The sequence below is a fragment of the Diceros bicornis genome, chromosome 15, assembly GCF_020826845.1.
Source record: "Diceros bicornis minor isolate mBicDic1 chromosome 15, mDicBic1.mat.cur, whole genome shotgun sequence".
NCBI classification, from domain to species: Eukaryota; Metazoa; Chordata; class Mammalia; order Perissodactyla; family Rhinocerotidae; genus Diceros; species Diceros bicornis.
Genome location: NC_080754.1, coordinates 23858011 through 23878259, shown reverse-complemented (window position 1 = coordinate 23878259; position 20249 = coordinate 23858011). Strand labels below are relative to the sequence as shown.

Genomic DNA, 20249 nt, shown 5'->3' with positions numbered 1-20249 from the left:
TTAAAAACTATTTTAGCAACTAGGATATATTTTACTATTTGAAAGAACGACTCATCCTCCCTAATTACTCTTTCTCAGTACTTTCTTAAATATTATCGAATTTTATTCCTCTAATGAATTTTAGGGTTAAACAGTGTGCTCACATTAAATAAATCCTGTTGGGATTTTAAATGAAAATTCATTAAGCTCTATGCATTAATTTGGAAAGAATCTATCTTGTGATAATACTGTATCTTCCTACACAAGAACATGTTATCTTCACTTATCAAATTTATTTGTCTCTCAATAAAAAGATTTGGAGTTTATCATATAGGTCTATAAATTTTTAAGAATTATAAACAATTATAAATTTTTTGTAGCTGTTATGAAGGAAATATTTTTTGCCTGTTTTATTTTTCTAACTAGTTGTGATTGGTATACATAAAGCCCTTTATTTTTGTGTGTTTATTTTTTATCCACCCTCTTATGAGTGCATGTAGTTTTTTAGTTTATTCTTATGGGTTTTCTAGGAAGACAGGCATATGATCTTATAAGCAATGATAACTTTGTTTCCTTTCTTTTGAGTGTATTTCTTATTTCTGTTTTAGGTCTTGGTTAGAATTTTTCTAGAGTGCTTAAAATAATAGTATTAATAATTAGCATATTTGAATATAATATATCTCTTAGTTTATTTTAGGAAGCATATAATGACATCACATAGCTCTTTGAAACCATTTTAGATCAAATTCATTTGCCAGTATATGTGTTCAGTGGCAACACTGTGCCCCAGCTGGCAGTAATTGGGCAAGCAGTTGTAGAAATCACCCTAAACATTTGTAAATAGGGAATGGAGTGATGATCAAAGTTCTGCTCAGAACCCACGTACCATGCAGTGTTTCTTGCTTGTAAAATGATGAAGTCTAACAAAATAGAGAAATATTTGTTTCCCTGCTGTCCAAAAAATATTTTAGGACTCCCTTTTGTGAGAGTTAAAAGCAAACTCAATTTATACACTGTTTCCAAATCCTGAACTCAGTTGAGCTTCTTCTTACCTAATACTTCAACAGTAAGTGGAATGCAAGTTGCAGCTGCCTGGGCTACTTCACTGTTAAATGAAAGAACAATAGTAATAAAGTTAGAAAGGAATAACTTCATGGCATAGAATAAACTAAGAAAAACAACTGCACCACCCAGAAGGAAATTGTCGTGATAACAGAATGGAAACAGTGCCTTTGGTGCTGCTACTACCAGAAAGGAGTGAAAGATTCTATTTGAAATCACTATGCAAATGAAAAAGTCTGTCATTTCCACTCATTCATTCATTGTAATTTTCCCCTGACAGTAACAGTTCTCACATGTAATTTTGGCATTTTTAGATTTTCATTTTTTAAAGTACATAACTTGATGTGACACAAGACGAAGACCCCTGATGAGGCTGCAGTGCAGACATGCCTGTGAAACTGGCCTCAACTGAAAAGTTCTGCTCCGTCCACCCAGGGGCAGGTGGCTCAAGTAATGGCTTCGGTGTTCACTTGCATCAGTTGGATTGAATTCTGTGAAGTGAAAACTCACAAGACAGTATACTGTCTTCAGGCTTACATTGGAGCTTCCTGAAATGATTTAGAAGTGACTGGTTTCCCAGCACCATGTAGCTTTCTTGCCACTTGGGTTTTTGTTTGTTAGAAAACTCAATGTACTCCTATGCCATTATGGTAAATTCTTGATGATGATGTTGATAATATTAAGAGCTTATATATATTGATGGGTTACTGTGGCCCAGGCACTGTTCTAAGTGTGTCTCAAAAATTATCAAATTTAAATAGTTATTAAATATGCAGATTTTTATTGTTGAGATAAATGTACCCTAGTAAAGCTTTCCTGCTTCTCAAAGTCAAGTGACAAGTTGATGAATTAAGATGACTCTTTGACACTCCCCCCACCCTTTTTACTTCTCTGCCATTCTGAGGTTTTAGGAAAAAGGGAGGAGGGGGTAAAGATGATGGGGATAATCCTAAGCAGTTCAGGCAGAAATGGGAAAAGATAAAAGCTGTTGAAAGAAGAGTTTGAATACCTTCTCCTCCTGCTGCTAATTCAGCTAACATTTAAAGGGCCCCAAGTAAATATATGAATGAATAATAAGTACTAATAATAGTCCCTGACTTTTTCTGAGCATCTGCTATGTGTCAAGTGTTGACCTAACTGATTGACATGCATTAGATCTACATCCCCTCTTGAAAGGATTTCATGCTTTGCAAAGGAGATCATAATCAGATTTCTTGAATGTTAACTTTCCAATGTGCATTTAAAATATTCTGCTAGTTGCCAAAGAAAATTCATTTCATCACTATTTAGAAAAGTAATTTTTGTGTAAATGAGTCACACTCATAGTAACAAACCACTGTGGACAGACAGTAAACCTCTGTAAGCTTTTCTGATCAACCATCATCTCTGGTGGTCTTTCCCTTTTTCCTATGCATCTATGGCACAAAATTTTGCATTTAATTATATCATGCCTCAAATTCTCTATTATTCTGGTTAAAGCTTTATCTTTGTCTCAATATATTCTAAACTCAAGAGTATGATCTATTTCTTTTATGTTCTCACAAGCCTGAGCGCAGTACCAGTTGCAAATTAGGTACTTAATAAATGATTCTGAAATATATAAGTTAATGAATAAATGAACAGACTTTAAATTGTCATTGTCCACTTAATAATTCTGAGGTGCTGTATATGATATATGTGTAGTATAAAGTCATAAAATTTTCAGAAGGTAGGTTTTTGTTGCTTTTTTTTTTTTTTTTTAATATGAAGAAGTGGTTCTCAAACGTTTTGGTCTTAAGATCCTTTTACACATAAAAATTATCGAGCATGCCGATGAGCATTTATCATTGTGGGTTATAGCTAGTGATATTTACCATATGAGAAGTTAAAACTGAGGCGTTTTAAAATACAAGAACATAAGTACATATTCCACTAACTGTCAGAGCAGTGACATCAACACATGTTATGTGGCCTCTGGAAAATTCCACCGTACACTTGTGAGAGAATGAGAGTGAAAAAGGCAAGTAATGTCGTAGTATTATTATGAAAATAGTTTAGACCTCACAGACCCCTGAAAAGTTCCTGGAGAATTGATAATCTGAAGTATTCCACTGGATTACTGAATCAGGTTATAGTAAGAGTAGTCTTTAATCTTAAGGTTAAAACTGTGTTTTTTACTTTTATGTTTAATCCTGAGTATTGTGAGTATTGTAAATGGTTCTAATTTTATAGCAAGTACAAAATTTAATGTTAAAAGTTAATATTTTTTGGTTGAAATTATCTTTATTTAAAAAAACAACAAGATTTGGAAACTGTGTTCAGCATACATTTAAAGTTGGGTTCTCTTACATTGCAGTTCCTCAGTTTGAAACTACCTGTAGTTATGTGGAAGCTACACTTGAAGAGTTTCTGACCTGGAACTGTGACCAGCCTAGTATTTCTGGACCATTTAGAGATTATGATCCTTCCAAATTCTGGGCTTATGCTGACTATAAATATTTTGTCAGTCTGTTTGAAGACAAGACAGATATTTTCCAGGTAAGTCAATATATTCCTTTTCATCATGGTAATAATTTGTTCTTGAGAAAAGATCACAAATTAGAATTTCCCTAATACCTTTTTCCTTCTCTGTCTTTTTGCCTCAAAAGTAGTTGTCGTGAGTCTTGAGTATTTTATCCAGTCAACCCAGAAGATTTGCTCAAGAGAAGTATCATGTTTGGCTCACACAGTTGAGTAGCCTTCTCACTGTTTTCCTACCACCAGACTTCCTACACACTCTCTCCATTGTGGTTAAACGGCACCTGAGCTGGTTTGAAGTACTTTAGAAGCATAGATTGTATATAAAACTTCATTTCCTCCTGACCTACGTATAAGTTCTTGTTCTGTCAGTGAGGCAGACGGAGGTCCACAGCTGACTACATGAGAAGCATTCCTAGAATCCTAGAAGCACTCCAGGCTGTTGCTGCCGTCCCTCCTTGCTCTGGGGGTTTAGTACAGATTTAAGGCCTGAGCCCGAGTGCTGGGCTCCCCGTCTTTGATTGTAGAAGTCCTGCAGAAGGATGGGAGTGCTTGCAGCAGTAAGAACGTGGAAGTTCTTTGCTATGTGTTGACATAACTGACAGCAGAGTTTGCAGACTACTATATCTTCTTTTCTTTTAAATGTTTTCTTCCTCAAACTGTCAGTTTATTTTGTGGGGTGATTTTGCAAACTCCCTGAGTCTTAGGCATGAGGCAGGAATGAGAGTAGTCCCAGGAAGCTGTTTGGGTGACTCTGGCTTGTCCACAGTCAAGTTAAGGCTCCAGAGTTCTTTATCCTGCCTGTAATCTTTGTGGAGCCAGCCCCGGTGGTCTAGTGGTTAAGATTCAGTGCTCTCACTGCCACGGCCCGGGTTCATCTCCCAGTCAAGGAACCACACCACCCATCTGTTGGTTGTCACAGTGTGGCAGCTGCGTGTTGCTGTGATGTTGAAAGCTATGCCACCGGCATTTCAAATACCAGCAGGGTCACCCATGGTGGTGGACAGGCTTAAGGGGAGCTTCCAGACAGACTAGGAAGAAGGACCTGCCCACCCACTTGCGAAAAAACTGGCCATGAAAACCCTGTGAATACAGCAGAGCATTGTCTGATAGAGTGCTGGGAGATGAGAGGATGGCGCAGGATTCCACTCTGCTGTACACAGGGTCGCTAGGAGTCGGAATAGAGGGCGCAAACAACAGATCCTTTGTGGAGAGAAGTATTTCATCATCAGTGCAGGCTGTTCACCCCCACTCCTCTCCTCTGGCCGGTCACCACCCGCCCCTCTCCGGACTTTCCTCTCACATAGGCTGCTAGTCGTTGGACTCCTGAGTGCTTTTGCATTCAGCCTGTACTGTATTTGTCTTTTTCACTTTGAGTCAAGGTGTAGACACTGATGTTTACGTAGTTATTATAATATAACTATCAATACTTTGTAGCTTTCCTTTATTCAATTTTTAAATGTTTACTTAAATTTTGCTTTTTATAAGAAAAGGAAAAATATATCACTTGCCCCATAGTTGTTAGTTGAGAATATGTTTTCATTATCATAACCATAAAAGAAATGTATCGGTTTTGAAAACATTCAGTAGTTGCTTTCTGAATCCAAAGTCTATACCAAATCTACTATTTACTCATTTTTAAATGATAATTTTGAGGTAATTTTTTTTTCTTATAACCTTATTTGTGATCACTTTATGGATCTTTAACCATGGAACTTCTAGATATCAAGGTTAACGTTTAGAGTATTTCATTACATTTCTTTTAACCACCCCCTGTAGATTAGACTAGTTCTTTTTTGCTCCGTGTTTCCAGTAAAGCATTGTATAATAGTAATATTTATCAAGTACTTATACTTGGTGTTTTTCTAAGTGCTTTGCATTTATAATCCTCACCTCTACCCTATGATTTAATAGTTATCCCTGTTTTAAGTAAAATGAGGCATAAAGAGGTTAAGTAAACCTTTTCTGAAATTATACAACTAAGAAAGAAGTAACCCAAGCAATCTGCCCCCCAGGCTTTACCTACCGCACTGTGTGCCTGCTGGGGGTCCGATACCTTCAGTTCTGTGGGGACTCTATAGTCAGGATTTAAGGACTTCCATCTGTGCTGAGTCTGGGCCCACTCTGCCTTGGATGAATCTCTAATCTGACCCCATCATTGTTCTGTTTCAGCCCGGGCATGACAGCACTGGGCAGACATGCGTCCTGTCCATTAAGTGTGGATATAATAGGCAGCCTTTTGGTAATGTGCTGGAATTCTAATTGAGCCCTTATAAAATCTGATATTTTTAGTTGAATGAGTTTTCTGTCAGCTCACATTATGGTGATGAATTTTCTGAATTGGAAAAGGCAAATCTGCCATGAACAACCAAGTCCATTAAGATGTCATTTTTTTTTTTTTTGTGAGGAAGATCAGCCCTGAGCTAACATCCGTGCTAATCCTCCTCTTTTTGCTGAGGCAGACCGGCTCTGTGCTAACATCTATTGCCAATCCTCCTCCTCTTTTTCCCCCAAAGCCCCAGTAGATAGTTGTACGTCATAGTTGCATATCCTTCCAGTTGCTGTATGTGGGACGCGGCCTCAGCACGGCCAGAGAAGCAGTGCGTCGGTGCACGCCCGGGATCGGAACCCCAGGCCGCCAGTAGCGGAGCACGCGCACTTAACCGCTAAGCCACGGGGCTGGGCCCAAGATGTCATTTTTTATCTCAGAGTTTTCTGAGCACTAAGTCTTCTTACATCCCAGGTACCTAAGTTATTGTTGTTTTACTTTTACACTGTACTTCATTCAGTCACTAAGTCTTATTACTTATTGTTTCAAGCTTTCTTCCATCTGTCATAAAATGGTGGGTAGGTACACATGAAAACTGATAAATTTTAAAAATATTTATTAATTCACTTAAAATAAACTCAATATATTCACAAATGAAAATAACTATATTCAAAATTTTTAAAAATGTTATTAGAGGAGTGGTGTTCTTTTACATTTTCATAAGTCTCTTTAATGTCTGGCTTAATAGAAGACTGCTAGATTCTTCTGTCTGCTTCTTCATTTGATCTGTTGCTGTTTGTTGGTTTATTTGAAGTATATGAAGAATATCTTGCCTCACAGACATATGCAGCTGGAAGAGAGGAGTATTTTAGCAGCCTTTTTAGATAATTGTGGATTTTTTTTATACTCCACCAAACTTGACAAAGGGTAGTTCTTAAAGGTTCGTTTGTTGGAGTACAGAATCTGAACCCATAATTGATGAATTCTTTGTACTCTTACAATAAAATCCATTGGTCTATCTTGCATGAAATAGATCTTTATAATGCCTTCATTGGCCATTTGGAAAATATTGGTTTACAGAGTTACAAAGATCTTTTAAATGTTGACAAATTCTGTATGCTTCATTATAAAAAAAAAGTGACATTTGTTGATATTACCATTCTCATCAGAAAAGTCTTTTAAGTAACAGGAAGCTTTCAGGCTCATATGTTTCAAGATAGAAGTTTCCAAAAATCATTTTCCTTCTATTAGAATATTTTCTAATTTCCCTTGTGATTTATTCTTTGACTTATGGGTTGTTTAGAAGTGTAATGTTTAGTTTCCAAATATTTGGGGATTTTCCAGCTACCTTTTTGTTCGATTTCTAATTTAATTCCATTGCGGTCAGAGAACATACTTTGTATGATTTCAGTCCTTTTAAAATTATTGTTTTATGGCCCAGAATATAGTCAATCTTGATAGATGTTCCAAGGACACTTGAAAATAAGGTGTATTCTGCTGCTGTTGTGTTTTATAAATGTCAATTAAGTCAAATGGATTGTTCAAGTCTCCTGTATCCTTACTGATTCTCTGTACACTTGTTCAACTGATTATGTAGAGAGAGCTATTGAAATTTCCCAACTATGATTGTATATTTGTTTCTTTTTCAGTTTAGGTTGGTCAGTTTTTGTTTCATGTATTTTGAAACTGTTATTAGGTTCATACACATTTAGGGTAATTATGCCCTCTTAGTGGATTGATCTTTTATCATGATGAAATGATCCTCTCCCTCTTGGGTTCTTCCTTGTTCTCATGTCTACACTGTCTGAAGTCTGCTTTGTTTAGTTTACCTTTGGTTAGCGTTAGCATGAAAGAGGAGTACTTACTGTATGATTCCATTTATATAAAATTGTAGAATTTGCAAACAAATTTATAGTGATAGAAAATAGACCAGTAGTTGTCTGAGAATGAGAGGTTAGAGAGAGATGGGTTACAAAGGGTCGTGGGGAGATTTTTGGACGTGATCAAAATGTTTGTCATCTTGATTGTAGCAACCGTTTCTCAGGTGTATATGTATGTAAAAATTCATCAGATTGTACACTTTAAATATATGCTGTTTATTGTACATAAATAATGCCTCAACAAAGTTGTTTTTTTTTTTAAAAAAAGGATACAGAAGAATACAGTGCTACTAGTACACTTTGGTTCCACTGTCTTGACACCAGCAGTTTTATTCATCACTGTTTTTGTGCCTTCAATGCAAATGTCAACACAGTGAAATAGGCAAATAACATCTTAGTAGTATTAATAAAATAATTTCAACCTCACAGATCCCCTGAAAGTGTCTCAGGGACCCCCAAGGGGTCTATGGACTGCTTGAGAACATGTGGTCTGCAGCATCACTTCTGAAATTACTCTATTCCTCCAGTTCTGACTCCTCTAATTAATTCTAAAACAATTTCTTATGAAAACACATTTCAAGTCATGCTCTGGATTAAATATTGAAATATGTTAATCATGTTCACAAACATTTCATGACTTAAAATTGTAAAGGATAGCATTTAAGACTCTCTCCGATATGACTGACATGACCTGTCTCCTCTGCATAAGTCCCTGTCTAGTCTCCTCACCAAGTGCTGGACCACCGTGTTCTCTCTCATCTTCTGGCCTTTGCTCGTGTTCTTCTCAATTTCTGCCTATTAAAATTCTGCTTCTTAGGGCCCATCTGAGATTCAGCCTTGGCTATGAAGCCTTCTCAACCACTTGTACTCACGTCCATCCCTTCCTTGCCTTCATTCCTATGTGTTTTATTTGCATTGTTATTTAAATGGTACATGACATAGAGTGCTTTTGTCTTGTTCCTCTAACAATATTGTAAGCTCTTTGGGGACAGGGACTGTGTTTTATAATTTTTTATTCCCCCAAACTGCTAACCTAGTGCTTGAATACATAATAGGTATTAGAATGATTACATAAGTGTATTTTTTTCCTAGTCTTACACCATTTCTTTTATCTTATTGAGGTTGTAATAGTTTATAACATTGTGCAGTTTCAGTTGTACATTATTATTTGTCAGTCACCATATATGTGCCCCTTTACCCTTTATGCCCACCTGCCAACCCCCTTCCCCTCTGGTAACCACTAATCTGTTCTCTTTGTCCATGTGTTTGTTTACCTTCCACATATGAGTGAAATCATGCGGTGTTTGTCTTTCTCTGTCTGGCTTGTTTTACTTAACATAATACCCTTAAAGTCCATCCGTGTTGTTGAAATGGGACAATTTTGTCTTTTTTATGACTAATATTCCATTGTATATGTATATATGTATATATACTACATCTTTATCCATTCATCAATTGATGGATGCTTGGGTTGCTTCCACATCTTGGCTATTGTGAATAATGCTGCATTGAAGATAGTAGTGCATAAGTCTCTTTGAATTGTTGATTTCATGTTCTTTGGATAAATACCCAGTAGTGGGATAGCTGGGTCATATGGTATTTATATTTTTAATTTTTTTTTTTTTTGTGAGGAGGACTAGCCCTGAGCTAACATCCGATGCCAATCCTCCCCTTTTTTCTTGAGGAAGACTGGCCCTGGCCTAACATCCATGCCCATCTTCCTCTACTTTCTGTGGGATGCTGCCACAGCATGGCTTAACAAGCGGTGCGTTGGTGCAAGCCCAGGATCTGAACTTGTGAACCCTGGGCCGCCGCAACGGAGCGCGCACACTTAACCACTTGCGCCACCGAGCGGCCCCATATTTTTAATTTTTTGAGAACTCTCCATACTGTTTTCCATAGAGGCTGCACCAGTTTGCATTCCTGCCAGCAGTGAGTGAGGGTTCCCTTTTCTCCACACCCTCTCCAACATTTGTTATTTTTTGTCTTGGTAATTATAGCCATTCTGATGGGTGTGAGGTCATATCTCATTGTGGTTTTGATTTGCATTTCCCTAGTAATTATTGATTTTGAACATCTTTTCATGTGCCTGTTGGCCATCTGTATATCTTCTTTGGAAAAATGTCTGTTCTGATCCTTTACCGGTTTTTTGATCGGGTCATTTGTTTTTTTGTTGCTGAGTTGTATGAGTTCGTTATATATTTTGGAGATTAACCCCTTGTCGGCTGTATGATTTGCAAATATTTTCTCCCAATTGGTGGGTTGTCTTTTCGTTTTGTTCCTGGTTTCCGTTGCCTTGCAGAAGCTTTTTAGTCTGATGTAGTCCCATTTGTTTATTTTTTCTTTTGTTTCCCTTGCCTGAGTAGAGGTCCGGCACCTTAGATGGCTGCTGCTAGGGAGGGAAAGGAGATCCGCTTCCCTCCTTCCACTGCCTCCCTGGGGCAGACGTCTGGCTGCCTGGATCTCTTAGACATCTGTTGTGTTGTGTAGATGTCCTCTGTTGGTTAATGAATGTCCTTTTCATTGTATCTTGGGGGGAGAGACTAAGGGAAGAGCTCACTCTACCATGATGCTGACGTCAGTCTCTTACATTTCTTGTTTTGATATTTCTTTGGTCTTAGAAATATTGAAGTTATTGATATTTCCATAAGTTAACTTAAACCCCTAGCTTTACCCTTGTCAAATTTTCTGTGGCTTCTAGTTAATCAGTTGTGGCTTTTGTCAATCTTGATAAGAAATTCTTAGCTCTCATTAGCCGCCTTTAGCTCTCATTAGCCTTCTATTAGTTTTATGTTTTTACGTACAGCCTCTGCTTAAAGATTCCATCTATTAAATCTTTCCTTCCACAAATTAAATTCATCTGCTGGTAAATATGCAATATTTATATATACTGATAAATAGGGCCGGCCCTGTGGCTTAGCAGTTAAGTGCGCGCGCTCTGCTGCTGGCGACCCGGGTTCGGATCCCGGGCGCGCACCAACGCACCGCTTCTCTGGCCATGCTGAGGTCGTGTCCCACATACAGCAACTATAAGGATGTGCGACTATGACATACAACTATCTGCTGGGGCTTTGGGGGAAAAAAAAAAGGAGGAGGATTGGCAATAGATGTTAGCTGAGGGCTGATCTTCCTCACAAAAAATAAATAAATAAATAAATAAATAAAACTGTTATATATACTGATAAATACACTGGTAAATATACTGATATGATTGGAAAATATCCTGTTGCCTTAAAGGTGGCCAAAAATTATGATTCTGATGCTTAACTGACTTTCATGTATAGCAAATGAAATCAGTGTCATTATTTTTTAGTTATACATCGAATCATTGACTGATCTAAGTAAAACATTTACTTGGAACATTTTGTGCTCTACTTCCTAAGCACCGTAGGGAATTTGTGACAGTCCCACATAAAATTTATCTCTGACTCACTAGGTAAGAATGACAGGTGTTACCTTTTATAATTATCAGTAAGTATCATCATCGTTGAAGCTATTAAGAATCAACATATAGCAAAAGGAATTTTGCCCCAAGAATGTTTCCCAGGTAGATTCCATTTTATGTTGTGATTCAGACTGGCTGCTGAGAGTCAGGAGTCTTGTTAAGACACCAGGACACAGAATCCCAAAGTGCAATACATGGAAGATTAGTTCTAACCTGTCTTGGACTTTGTAACATAGTTATGAGAGTATGTTGAAATTGAGCCAGGTGATTTAGTTACGATTAAAGGAGTTTGATGGCTAGTGGTGATGATGGGGCAAACTGGAATGTAAGAATTTGGGTGTTTATCCAAGCCTGTCTGTGAGTAGAGTTAACTTCTTCTTTTCTGGTTATGTTACCGAAGGTAATTTTCCTGAGGAAAAAAGAGCCTTAAGTACTTGGCTCATTTAAATGTCCGTCGAAGGGGCTGTTTGAAATTTAAATTGAAGTATTTATCCTTTATAAGTTTTACATAGTCATTATAGTTAATTATATTGTTTTAAAGTTCCATTTTTGTTGTTTTTGACCAATATTAGGCTTTTTTATTCAGATGTAAGTTCGTTATGGAATTATGTGTAATCAGTTTTCCTATATTTATGATCTAGGCCTGGAGAATAAATAGAATGAGACAACTTTTAATGTGAGAGACAGACTCAAATCAACCATGACCTCAAGTCGCCCAAACAGCATGGTATATAGGTAAAAGAATAAGCAGTTTTGAGTTGGCATTCTCAGAGCCTAGAGCTTACACTAACTCATGCCAAATCTAGTCTCTGAGAATGCCCCAACTCAAAATACACCATCTTATAGAGCTAAACAACTTAAGAATGAATGATTTTTTGGTGATTGGTTTACATGGTAGGCTAAAAAAAGCCACCATTCAGTATTATAAGCATCTTACCAGTTTTGCTTCAGTTCTTTGGTTAAAACTGTAAAATTATGGAAGATTTCATGATTTGTACAGCAATTTTTAAATCGTGTTTGATTCAGTAACAGTTATTTAACTTGTTAATTGAAACAGGTTTAGGAGCTCCTCAGGATAAAAATAGACTAGTTACCTAGGTCAGTAAGTCAGCAATTTGTCAGCATTTGTTGTGCTCACTGTTAGGTACTGGAGATGCCAGCCTGAGTGGCGTGGGGACTCCCATGGGACTTGGAAGTCGAATGCGAAACCAAGCCTTAAAATAGAAGAGTATAAAATGCGCTGTTAGCGTTCAGTACTGTTGCTGACATTATTTTATCACTTAACTGCTTGTAATAGTTTTATAATATTATGCATAATCAAGAACGTTGAAGCATATACATTTTCTTGAATTTTTTCTATTACAATCAGATTTTTAGAGTCTCTTATTTTGTTTAAAGTGTTGGGGAGATTTTTAATTAAGCAGTTTTCAAAACTGATCCTCACTGCTGTTATGTGTACTTAAAGGAATCCAGTTTCAAAATATTGTGATAACAGAAAGTAGATCAGTGGTTGCTAGGGGCTGAGGGTGGAGGCAGGAGGATCGACAGCACGGGAGTAAGAGGGAACTTTTTGGGGTAATGAAGTGTTCTGTATCTTGATCATGGTGGTGGTTACACTGGTGTATACGTTTGTCAGAACTTGTTGAACTGTACTCTAAAATCGGTGTATTTTATTGTATATAAATTTTGCCTCAAGAAAATTAATTTTAAAAGTAAACTAGGCAGTGGAAAAAATATTGTTTCTAAATATTCTGTTCTGTTGGTATTCAAGCAATATCTCTCCAACTAACTCTTATCTTCACAAGTGGCGCAAAAATGTTTTGTCATCCTGTGTGTGCTAATTTTTTATTTGGGAAATAAGATCACTCTATGTACATATCAAATAAAACTATCTTTATTTATAAATTGTATATTATGTTCAGAACACCATGATAAGGCAGGGCCATCCAAAGGAAAGAGGAGAATAAAGTGCCTGCTCTGCTTTTGTGTTATAAACAAAGTTGATTTTCATTGGCCAGCCAGTTTTCAACTGTGAGTGAATGATGAATTTCGCTTATAATGCTCATTCTGTACAGAAGCTGTGCTACATTTGGCCTTATCCTGAAACACTCTCTAATGTGTTATTTCCATCCCATTTCTCTTAGGTGTCTTTAAGCTGCAGATAAACCTCCCAGATAGATTCTGGGGGGAGGCTAGGACTCAGGGCTGATAGGAAACCATTGGAGTTGGAGGTGGGGGAGGATGAAAAAGAGGACTGAATTCCTGGTTAACTCCTTTAAGTGCTGGGGTAAGATATGATGTTATTTTCATCTAGAACTTCCTCTAACCGCTAGAGTATCTAATGGATTGCTGAATTACTTCAGCCCTATATTGGTACTTCCATAATAGCTATAGTCTTACTCTTTAATTAAAGAGTTGATTATCCAGACGTTTTGGCTCTGTTTCCCTTTTTTTCTGCTTAGGAAGGTTCACCCTGAGCTAACATCTGTACCAGTCTTCCTCTATCTTGTATGTGGGTCACTGCCACAGCGTGGCCGCCAGTGAGTGGTGTAGGTCCACGCCTGGGAATCGAACCTGGGCTGCCGAAGCAGAGTGTGACGAACTTAACCACTAGGCCACGGAGCCAGCCCCCGGCTCTGGTTCTCTTCTGCTGTCTTTTAAGTCATTTTCGTTGCTTCTTCTATTTGTATATCTATTTGTATATTTGTATATCAATTTTTTGGACTCATAACATTTTTTTTTCCTGAGGAAACAATGCTGCTCTTGGTTAGTTCTCCAGGCCAGCTTGGGGAAGCCTACTAAATTTATGATAGACTTGAAGAACAGTACCATAGAACTCTTCCTATTCCCACCCCAAAGTGTCTACAGGAATATTTCTTCAGGGATATATTTCTCTGATATAGGGTTTAGGACTAGCCTAGCTACAAACCTGGGATGAAGGGTCTGACAAAATGGGATCATAAGAGAAAGACAGGGTTCCATGGGTTAACCTCCTGAATCAGTTTGAGTTAGGCTTTGTTGCTTATAATAGAAAACCCAGAAGAGAAGTAGCCTAACTAAACACATAAGGGTGATTTTTTTCCTCATGTAAGGAAAGTTTGGCCAGGGCTGGAATGGAGGCTTTGTCATACCAAAGAACCCAAGTTCTTCCTGCCTTTCTTAGCATCCTCAAGGCCATCTCCTATTCCAAGATACCCGTTACAACTGTATTCCAGAAAGGAGGAAGGAAGGACAAAAGTGTACTCCTGGCTCTCTGTCTCTCTTTTAAGGAACTTTCCCAGAAGTCCCACCCAACAACTTCTGCTTAGTGGTTGGAATTTAGTCTCATGGCGCCACTTAACAGCAGGGGAGGCTGGAAAATGGACATGTCATAAGCTGGGCACATTATCTCCTTGGATAAAACTGGGGATGAGGGATTGAGAAAGGCAGCTTCTGCCACACCCTGCTCATGGAAGGACATGAAAAAATTGAAACAAGATTTACATTTTAAAAGGAAAGTAGAGTTATTCCAGGGTCTCTGCATGCAGCGAGTATAGGGACTGGGAGAATTGCAGCGTTTAAGGGAGGGTTCCAAGTCTTACCCTCTGCACCATCATCCTTAGTGCACAGCCAAAAAGCCCTTGCCAGCAGCAGAGAGAGGCTTTTGAAGTCTGAGGGAGAAGCAGTTCTCAGGCAGCCATAGGTCCGGCAGTTTCAAGAGGAGGCCTTATGGCCAGATGTCTGGGGTAAGATGATTGACCATCATTTTATTTAGTGGTTAAGTTAATAAGTTGGCAATCTGCTATACTTCTTGCTGAAGCAGAGAGGGAAAGGAACAACGTTCAGATCTCTGTATTAAGCACTAATGCATTGATTGGTTCCTTGTTGAGGGATCAAGACAGAGAAAGGCAAAAACCAAATTTCAACCATTCTTGACCTCTTAATTTATTGTACAGTTGTATGATAGTGATAGAAACTGCCTTCTGGCATTTTTTTGATAATTTATTTGTTTATGTTGTTATTTCAGGTTGGTGTCTCCAACTGGATTGTAAAGTTCTTGATCACAGAGATGCTTATGACTTACACTTTTTTGAGTCTCCATCCTTGATTAGCATACTGCATGTTATCAGTATTTGTTGATTCAAGTAGATGTGGTATAGCAGTGATTCTCAACTCTCTTGGATCTTGCATTCCCTTTATGATCCTGAAATATAGTTTGTAGATGATATAATTACCTACACATGTAGTTTTTAAAAATTGTTAAAATGCCTTACCTATAATATAAAAGGGAATTTTAGGGGTTGGCCCCATGGCTTAGCGGTTAACTGCACGCACTCCGCTACTGGCGGCCCGGGTTTGGATCCCAAGTGCACACCGACACACCGCTTCTCTGGCCACGCTGAGGTGGCGTCCCACATACAGCAACTAGAAGGATGTGCAGCTATGACATACAACTATCTACTAGGGCTTTGGGGAGAAAAAGGGAAAAAAAAAAAAGGAAGAGGATTGGCAATAGATGTTAGCTCAGGGCTGGTCTTCCTCAGTAAAAAAAAAGAAAAAAGAGAGGAGGATTGGCATGGATGTTAGCTCAGGGCTGATCTTCCTCACACAAAATAAGGGGGGGGGATTTTAAAGGAAGTAATTTATAATAAAACAACATATATTTTGATGTGGAAATGCTCAATGACTACACTAGAAGATGTAACGAAGTAGTCAAATCCAGGTACATGATTAAGTCAACCTCCAGAACCAATATGTCATCATCTTGAAGAAATACCACATTCCATTTAGTCCAGAAACCAGGGCCAACTCTGATGCACACTCTGGTCTGGGATGCTCCTCTTCCGATGTTCCAGACCCAGAGGGGGCTTGCTAAGTTTTATGTGAGGCTGTCCCAGATGGTTGTCTTCAGTTGCTATGTGTTAGGAGAATCGTTTAGCTACCATCTTTTTTTTTGTGTGTGAGGAAGATTGGCCCTGAGCTAACATCTGTGTCTATCTTCCTCTATTTTATATGTGGGACTCCTGCCACAGCATGGGTTGATGAGCAGTGCATCAGTCTGCACCTAGGATCTGAACCTGCGAACCCTGGGCCACCGAAATGGAACATGCGAACTTAACCACTACGCCACTGGGCCAGCCCAGGAGAATTGTTTAGACTTTGGCATTGGCCTAGCATGATCAAGGAACCCCAGGACCATACCCACTAGACCTGTATTTGCCCAAGAAAAAAATTCCAGAAGCAAAACAGTGATAAGTCTTCCAGCCAGTGAAAAACATGAAGTGCCAAAGCTCAGGACAGATAAATGCAGAACCTAGATTCAGGTTCTGCTGTGTGCTGTGGACTCTGCCAGTTGCTGGAGTTAGTAAGGTGAATAAGTGTTCAAAAGACAGAAAATAACTGTAAAATGTGAGTGGTTACGGATTCATTCTATCAGCACCTGTTTTTCAGGCACTGTGCTGAGGCTAGAGTGTCACGGGCAGCCCTGGTCCCCTCTCCTCAGGGAGCTCATATTCTAGTGGAGAAGACAGACAAGTGAGTCTAACAACTAATGGCCGGTCATCATAAGTGTTACGAAATAAGCAAAAATGGGCCAAAATCAAGAGTAACAGGAGAGGGACTCACTCTAGATAGGGTAAGTTGGGAAGCTTTCTCTGAGGAGGTGATATTGAAGCTAACACCTAAAATATGAGAAGCTAGCCATGTGAAGGGAGGGTCAAGGACTTTCTAAGCAGAGTGAATAGCATGTGCAAAGGCCGTGAAGAAGGGACAAGTTTGCCTTTTGGGGAAAAAAGGCCAGTGTGACTGAAGCCTCGCCAATGAGATGGAAAGGGTTAGAGGTGTCAGAGAGGTGAGAGGGGTCGTGCAGGCCCATGATGGAGGACCTTTGGATCTAATTTTAAATGGAAAGCAAGGGAGTGACAGGACCTAACATTTTAAGGTCACTTTGGCTGCTGTGAGGAGAATGGGTCAGAGGCAAAGAATCAGACTTCCTTGGGAGAGGGAGACCGAGAGAGGATGACCGAGTGGCATAAGGGGGAGTGGAAGGGTTCTAAGAAGTGACATTTACACTGGGTCTTGAAAGAGACTGGGGTGTGGGAAGGGGTGGGGAGAAGACCAGCCGTGCAGAGGGAACAGCAGGAGCAAAGGCAGGGAGGTTTGTGGTCCTTTAAATGGAGAAAGTTTGATTTAAAAGAATTAAGATGAAATTCCATAGAATATTTCCAACGTTTTATATTTAACACTTTGAAATGAGGCTAAGTAAGTATATTTATCTATATATAAGTACAAATGCTTTGATGATATGTGAAATAGAATAAGTTCTAGTCTCAGGTAATTAAGATCACATTTTTCAGCATTATGAAACTTGTGCAAGATACAGGACCTTTGTTGTGTTAAGCTGCATCCCTGGGCTTCATCCACCAAATACGTGTAGCACTCCCTCCCATTTATTGTGACAGCCAAAAATTGTCTCCATGTTTTTTTACAGTACTGTCAAAAGGACAATACTATCCCTTAGTTTCCATGTGTGTAAAATGGGCATAACTACCTTTAATTTCATAAGTATTAAATGGGATGATACATATAAATGTAGGGTCAGAGCCTGGCCCACTGTAGGGTTTCAGTAACCAGGTAGTGATAACTTGTTAGCAGTTGAAGATATAGGTTTAGTCATGAATAGGAGAAATAAGACTGGAGATGAAGTTTGGGAGTCATGTATAGAGGTTGATGTACAATCAACATTGTAAAACATCAGGCAGAAACTAACAAGATTCAGTTTACAAGGAATAAATGTAGAGTCCCAGGGCTGTTTCCTAAAATCTATTAAGTCAATGCTGAAGAGATATGGCTAGGCAACAGTTCATAAGAAAAAGGCAGGCAAGCCCAAGATAAGCCCTGGTATAACTCAGTTGCTTAGGAAAAAAAAAAAAACAGCACTGACAGTGCATTACTGTATAATGTCCAGGTCATGGAATGTTGCCATCGAATATCCAAGGTACCACGTAGGCTGGGCCTGAGGTTTGGTTTGGGAGCCAGGCTTTAAGAGGGCTGTTGACAAAGTAAGCATTGTGAGAGGAGGGCAGCTGAAAGGAGAATTAATGCTACTGATCCTAGGTATAAAGAAAAAAAGATGAAGGAGAAGGCAGTTTTTCAGATAATTTAAAGACAGCAACTTTTGGCAGAAGAGAAGATAAATTTGTTGTCTCTAGAAAGCAAATCTAGGACCTTCTGGAAGTTATAAGAAGGCAAATAGTGGTTTTGTAGTGAGCCATCAGCCGGACACTTGATTGGTCTTTTCAGGGGTGGTGTAGAATAGAATTTTCTGGCTATAGATGGTATGTAAAGACTTTTCCAGCTCTTGAAGTGGATGTGAGAATGGACCCAGGATGGATCACCCCACCAATCACCTGTTATTGGTGTCACTGATATAGTGGCCTAACAGGTCACTTGTTTCTAGCAAGACTCAAGACAGATTCTCCTGGGCCTGCGTTGATTTCATATGGTTGACTGCCCATAAGTAGGTGAACTCAATTGGCAAGAAAGTCCCAATTCTCAAGACCTGAGGGAAAGAAACACAAAATAGGTACACTAAATGCTGTATTTTCTGACAATTTTACTTTGACTCACTCTCGCTCTGCCCCTCCTCAACAAACCCTTCACCGTTGGGTTTTCCCAGCCAATTTACAACTGAATTTTAGGTAGTTTAGGTCACCCTGATCCAATCATTCCAAAATAATTTTCTTTTTTACATTACTGTGTTAGATAAGAGGTCAGGGAAGCCTCTCTTTAGTTTCTCATGGTCACCCCCCAACCTGTAGAAAATTCTTTGTTCTCTGACTCTTTCTTTTTTTTTTTTTGTGCGATCAGCCCTGTGGTAACATCTGCCAATTCTCTTCTTTTTTTTTTGCTGAGGAAGACTGTCCCTGGGCTAATGTCCGTGCCTGTCTTCCTCCACTTTATATGGGACACCACCACAGCATGGCTTGCCAAGCAGTGCGTCGGTGCGCGCCCAGGATCCGAACCTGCGAACCCTGGGCCGCCGCAGCGGAGCGCGTGAACTTAACCACTTGCGCCACCGGGCTGGCCTCTCTCTGACTCTTTCTGAAGCTGTGCTCTAGAACAGAGTCTCTTACCTGGGGTCAGTCCATCAACTCGCTCAAAGTATGTATGAAATTTTATGTGTGTGTGCAGTTTCCTCAGGAGAGGGGTGTATCTATAAAAAGATTAAGAACCACTTACACCAGCCTCTTTTTAGCTAAGGCAAAGCCCTGTTTTTTTATTTATATACTGCAGATCTTTCAGCTGCCTGTAGTTAAGTTCCAGACTGAGGGTTGGTGAATTGTTCACAGGACCGGGTTAATTGGAAGCCTTTCCTAAGTTCCCTGCTTGGCCCTCGAGCCCTTCTTCTGTGATCTGAGAGCGACCTCTGCTCACTTCTGCCAGGGCACTTGCCGCACTATATTGAAAGAGGCCATTTATGGGACTGTTTCCCATTATTAGATTTGAAGTGGGAGCTTGTGTTGTATTAACGTTTGTATTCCAAACACCCAGCGTCATACCAGGTGTGCGGGAGATGCTCAAAAATGTTCTTGACCTGAACCATTTATCCATAATAAGCCAACAGATTCTACTTTCCCTCCCAAACAGCCAGTGTTGTTAGCACTTCTCCTGCACCAGACACTGTGTTAGACATGGGGAATACAGAGGTAAGCCCGCTGCGTGGAGCTTATGGGCTGTATCCAGAGGGGACGTGATTTTTGCCATCCCCGGGAGCTGCTGTGTGTGAGCTGTACGCATTTACAGTAGCACTGACCTTGCAAAAACTCCCCTCCCATTAACAGACATTGGTTACATGCACATATTCCGCTGTTTTCATCACTCAAAACAAAAATGAAAATGCTTTTTCTAGGCTTCCTCAAAACCATCCATTAAATGTCTCTCCAAAATCCTTTTTCTCTTTGAATACAGCTGTTAATGGTTTGCCTCTAAAAACAGAAAATATAGATTGAAGATACTGATAAAAGAAGTGTCTAGATTTAAGACCATGTTCTACAGATAGAAGTTTTTTTGTTTTATTTTTTAAAACTCAATAGGAAAAATTCATGATTAAAAAAATGAATAAAACAAAACCTTTATG

General features: G+C 39.0%; 1 protein-coding gene across 1 annotated transcript in view; it reads left to right on the top strand.

The window, feature by feature from the left end:
- Nucleotides 1–20249, top strand: part of HSPBAP1 (HSPB1 associated protein 1) — a 54082-nt gene that overhangs the window by 18066 nt on the left and 15767 nt on the right. The window contains exon 3 of the mRNA XM_058555922.1: nt 3377–3558. Coding sequence (XP_058411905.1) covers nt 3377–3558 — 182 coding nt within the window. The remainder of the gene's footprint in view (nt 1–3376; nt 3559–20249) is intronic.